This window comes from Scophthalmus maximus, chromosome 16 (assembly GCF_022379125.1).
Source record: "Scophthalmus maximus strain ysfricsl-2021 chromosome 16, ASM2237912v1, whole genome shotgun sequence".
In the NCBI taxonomy this organism is placed as follows: domain Eukaryota; kingdom Metazoa; phylum Chordata; class Actinopteri; order Pleuronectiformes; family Scophthalmidae; genus Scophthalmus; species Scophthalmus maximus.
In genome coordinates, this window is record NC_061530.1 from 20,412,501 (window position 1) to 20,418,027 (window position 5,527).

The window sequence follows — 5,527 nt, forward strand, 5'->3', positions numbered from 1 at the left end:
GTGCAATGAGGAGGAGATGATCAATCTGTCGCCGGCTCCGGGGGGTCCCATTGTGGCCAAACCTTCCTTGATAAAGACTGATGACCCCGGAGAGCAGTACGTTGACCTCACAACTGATGACACCCCACTCAAAGAGAAGCGGGAGGAAGTAATCAAGGAAAACCTAATCATGCAAAACCCGGCAGAGCCTAGAAAAGAGGAGGTGACGCTGACGATGATGAGAATCAACCCACCTCCTGCGGACAACATGCACGTGATGGTGGCCCTCGCGGAGCCTCAGTCGGACTTGAGTCCCACCGAAGATAGCGGTGTGGACCGAGGCAGCTCCAGCACTTGTCTCGCCGACATCCTGGACTGCAGCGACGGTGACGAGGAGGATGACATCACAGAGGACATCACCGACGTTACCTCGGGCATCTTTGCCGACGAGTCCAGCGAGCTGAACGCTTCTCCGGCCTTCAAGTCTCTGCAGAAGCAGGTAGGAACTCCCGATTCCATGGATTCCATGGATCTACCATCTGCAGCTGGGTCTTGTGAAGGCTTCAGCCCTGCCTCCTCCCACCCGTCCAGCTCACCCAAAGCTATGGACAGTGGCTATGACACAGAGAACAATGAGAGTCCTGAGTTTGTGCCCAAAGAGCCTCATGAACCCCGCGAACAACCTCTGGCAAAGCCGACCCTTGATACAAGCCTGGAGGAGGACGAGGTGCTGGAGGAGCACGGAGTCGAGGCCAAGGAGGATGATGAACCATCACTGGGTGAAGATTTGGCCTCAGGAGCCTCCCAGACAGGTGACCACATCTTTTCACCACTAAGTGATAAGACCCCATACAGGGACTCTGCTTACTTCTCAGACTACGAGAATGAGAGGCAGTCCAGGGAAGAAGGTGAAGAATTGTCCGAGAGAGTAAGAGATGATCAAACTGTTGAAATGGAACATGAAATGGAAGAAAAGAAGGGTGAGAAAAGGAAGAATGAAGACGAGGAAGAACTCCAGGATTCTACAGCAAACAAAGACATGAAGGTGGAAATGAATCACATGTTAAAAGAGGGAACAGAAACCTCTTCTCCACCAGAGATGGAGGCATATTTGACAGAGGAGTGTGGCCAGGAGGAAGAATTGGGGCTTCTTCTGGAGTCTGCTGAGACTGCCTCAATAACCGAGGGGGGACTGGATGAATGGCCATCCCAGGAGGAGAGCTCATCTCTGGGAGACTGGGCAGCAGAGGTGGTGGGGGCCATGGAAGAAGCCCTCGGGGCCCTGAATGGAGATCCTACCCCCAGCGTCGAGGTGGAGCAGGAGGACGCGGAGGCCGTGGAAGCCTCAGAAACCAAAGAGGAGCCATCGACCAAGACGATTCAGAACAGGACATCGGGGACATCCAGTGAAATCCTGCACACTTTACCCAAAGACGAGGTGGCGTTGCAGCACACGGCAAACACCAGACGGTTTTCCTCTTCCTCCCCTCCGCCCCCGTCCGTCCCTCCTCCTCCGCTCCCTGACGGCCGAGGGTCTCCGGCGGACGGGGAAGAGGCGGACGAGGAGGACGGCGACACGGACGACAGCGAAGAGTCCGACGAGGAGCTGCGGTCCTACAGTGTGCAGGAGCAGAGCGGCGGGGAGGAGAGCGAGGAGGAGTGTCACCCGGTGCCCGTCGTGGTGAGCGACGACAGCGAAGCCCACAAACTGCGCAGCCTCCTCAAGGTGCCGACGCTGCTCACCACCGAGAACCCGGAGGAGGAGGAGCTCGAACGCAAGAAGAAGACTGTGTCTTTCTTCGATGACGTCACCGTCTATCTGTTCGATCAGGTGAGTAGCGAAGGGAGAATATGATACAAGTTGTATTTAAACCTGAATCAATCGGTATTAAGTTCAATCGCTGACAAGTTGAGAACTGACTGCAGCTTTGGGCCCGTTTTAGCCTCTTAACTGTTTTGGTTTCTTGTCTGAGGAGCTCGTGACAGTGAATCTCCGTTACGTTTCACTGCCACCAGGAAAGCCCAACTAAAGAGCTGGCGGAGCACGACTTCCCCGTGGGAGCAGAGGGTCCGAGTTCACCGAACAAATCCAAAGAGAGAGTTAACGCCTCTGACGACTCCTCGGATGGGAACATCTCCGAAGAGAGTGAGTACAAGAATATGGGTTTTAATTAGAATAATATACGGTTGATGTGAATACGGAGGTGATTAATCAGCGACGTTTCCTTCCGTCTTCTCCCAGGTGCAGGGTACGAGTGGGAGGACGACTTTCCCCTGTTGCCTCTGCCCACATCCTCGGGGGCGTCCGACTCCCCGCCCACCCGCTCCGTGCCCAAAGCCCCGGACGCCAAACCGGCCGCGCAGTTCTCCCGCTTCACCGTCTCCAGCGTGTCCCGGTTCTCCATCACTCACATCTCCGACTCCGATATGGACTCAGCAGGCGGTGAGTCCTCCTCTGGACACCGCATCTGTATCACAACAGATTTCTTTTTATTATAAATTAGATTTTACAGAGGTTTTTTATTTTTCTGTGACTGAGATCAGATCAAATTTTTGATTTTGTCGCAGCTGTTCAAGTTAGGAAGCTTAGCGAAGCTTCTGAAACTGGGGAATTGAAGGTAAATTTCTTCATAGCAAAGCGAGGTCTAAATGAAAGAGATTCAAATCAATCACCTAGTGTATGTGAGGGGGTTTAGTCACAGCACCAACCCAATGATTCAGTGAAACACTGAGATGATATTTGAATATTTTGAACAAATTTAAGACGCTCATTGTTCATCTTTCAAAAGTGTAAAGCCCCAGTGTGTATAACTTTTGTAATTTTCTGGCGGCATCTGGTGGTAAAGTTGGAAACCGCAACCAACTGAGCGACCGACAGGGGACACTTTATGGTGGCGCACCGCTGATTTAATTTCCTGTTTTCAGCAGCGTCTGAAAATTCAACGTGAACGCGACGTATTCTGGACGTTTAGTTCAACAACGTATTCAACACGACGTAGAAACATGGAGACTCACACGGAGGTCGGTCCACCTCATGGATCTATATTTAATTCATATATGAACATAGTTATGGACAATATGTTCAACATCTGTGAATAAGTTAAATATTAAACACTGGAGCTTTAAACTAAAAACCTTATCTACAGACTCAGAATGTACCTAAACTTAACTCCTCTCAGATTTAATTCAAGCTTTTACACTTGGAGTAAATATAAGAACTATTCCAAATCATCTTTTAGTTATATATGATATTAATAAAATACTTTAATCTTGTAAGAGACTAATTTCAGTCTGGGAAATCGGCTCTTTAAAGATTAGCCATTTTGGCTACAACATTTTGCCAGTGAATTAGAAAAGGACTTACGGCTTTAAAGAGATGACACACTTTCGTTTCCATTTCGAAGTTCTGCCCGACAGCCTGTTGTACCCGTGGACATGAATCCTTCCTGTGTTTTGCAGGAAGCAGCGAGGACGGAGAGAAAGAGTGACGAGCTGCGGACGCTTACTGCCTCTCTTGGACAAAACGGCTGCGAGCATGACTTGTGATTTTATTTCATCTGACATCAGGTTTTTAGAAACACAGAGACTGTGCCTCACCGCCCCGTGGACACTTTTTTGAAAAAGGCATAAGTCATTACCACAACGCAGGACCGACCTGAAGCTGTTTAGAGAATATGGTAAAAATAGTATGGTTAATATATGAGGATTTTACAGAATATTAATATATACTGGATGTGAGGAATCGACGAAAAGCAGGGAGACATTTTGTAAGTTGAATTCCGCACATGTTTTCCAAACGGGAGAACAAGCATCACGTTCACCAACTCTTTCTTTCTTTTGTTGCTGTTTGACGAAGGATCAGCATCATTTTGAACGAGAATGTACGGATCCACAGACTCGGTACTTTGTTGGAAACTGAAAAATTCCTTAAGGTATCACAAGTAATACGATGTTAATATTTGGATTCATTCAGAGACAAAGATCACACTAGTTTACAGGAAATGGAATGGAATGGCTTCCTGTTTGGCTACAGAGTCTTATCCTGTGAAAACAGCTGAGCGAACCAGGACAACCTAGTGATATATATATATATATATATATATATATATATATATATATATATATATATGTATCATTAGGATCACTGTGGCTCATTCTCTCCACTTGACCGAGGCGCTGACATCATCACCGCCGCCGTCGTCACGACCAATCAACCCCCATTGTTGTAAATCAGGCACTACACACCGTCACCATGGCAACAAGAAGTGAAGAAAGTGGTTTGACGGATTATTTTTCAGATAAAGCAATGACGCATGATTTTTTTCTTCCCAGATTTGGATTTGAGACAAACACACATGATGATGAATCTCTCATAATGAAATGGGCCAATAGTCTTGAACAAATTACAACAAATCTCACTGACAGTGAAAATATTGATGTTGGAATTTCAGTTGAGAAGCCGATTAAATGTCTGTTTTTGTTTTTAATCCGGTTAAACAAACCTGACAAATCCAGGCTCTTCATCACATTGATGCAAAGAAATCCTGTGAATCCGACATCATGTGGAACAAACAATAATTCATTGATGCATCATAATCCCATATACAGACCTGTCCCACAGTGAAGAGGCTGTGGAACTCAATGTTGTTTGTGCGTGAAGGTCAAACAGGATTTTACAAATGTAAATCAGAACATTATACATTTCAACCTTTCTTTCCCTGTGTGACGTGAGGCAGATGCCCGACTCTACTGTTCCTGACACAACTGGGTACAGTGGCTGCGATGAGCTTGTTTGGAGCAGTTTTGTTCCTCGACTCTGGTTTCAGAAGACGAAATCAAAATGATTATAAAAGTTCAAGCACTCGGCATCTGTTCTGTTCCAACTTGTCCGACCGGCCGGTCGACGCCGGGCTGATGATCATGGTCGTGCTTTGCTTTCCGTGTGCGTGTGTGCGTGTGTGTGTGTTCGTGCGTGTGCGTGTTCGTGCGCGTGTTCGTGCGCGTGTGTGTGTGTGTGCGTGTGTGTGTGTGTGTGCGTGTGCGTGCGTGTGTGTGTGTGCGTGTGCGTGTGTGTGTGCGTGTTCGTGAGTGTGCGTGCGTGTGTGTGCGTGTGTGTGTGTGTGTGCGTGTGCGTGTGTGTGTGCGTGCGTGTGTGTGTGCGTGTGTGTGCATGTGCGTGTGCGTGTTCGTGAGTGTGCGTGCGTGTGTGTGTGTGCGTGTGTGTGTGTGTGTGCGTGTGCGTGCGTGTGTGTGTGCGTGTGTGTGTGTGTGTGTGTTCGTGCGTGTGCGTGTTCGTGCGCGTGCGTGCGTGTGTGTGCGTGTGTGTGTGTGTGCGTGTGCGTGCGTGTGCGTGTTCGTGCGCGTGCGTGCGTGCGTCTGCGTGTGTGTGTGTGTGCGTGTGCGTGCGTGTGCGTGTGTGTGTGTCAGGAGGTGAAGGGGGAGGCGTGGCGGTCGGGTTGGAACCATCAGGACGACGTCGATCAGCGTCGAGTCTCCTGAGTGTTGGTTTGTTCTCCTGTGAGTCATAGCAGCATAGAACCAATGTAGA

At 48.7% G+C, this 5,527-nt stretch overlaps 1 protein-coding gene across 4 annotated transcripts in view; it reads left to right on the forward strand.

Moving 5' to 3' along the window:
* aatkb (apoptosis-associated tyrosine kinase b) overlaps window positions 1-4,296 on the forward strand; it is a 33,019-nt gene extending 28,723 nt beyond the window's left edge. For all 4 annotated transcript variants that reach the window (XM_035612101.2, XM_047327744.1, XM_047327745.1 and 1 more), the window contains 4 exons: window positions 1-1,810; window positions 1,996-2,125; window positions 2,222-2,422; window positions 3,439-4,296. The exon at window positions 1-1,810 is cut by the window's left edge and continues 1,743 nt beyond it. In XM_035612101.2, coding sequence (XP_035467994.1) covers window positions 1-1,810; window positions 1,996-2,125; window positions 2,222-2,422; window positions 3,439-3,467 — 2,170 coding nt within the window. In that variant the 3' untranslated portion in view covers window positions 3,468-4,296. The remainder of the gene's footprint in view (window positions 1,811-1,995; window positions 2,126-2,221; window positions 2,423-3,438) is intronic.
* The last annotated feature ends 1,231 nt before the right edge of the window (window positions 4,297-5,527 follow it).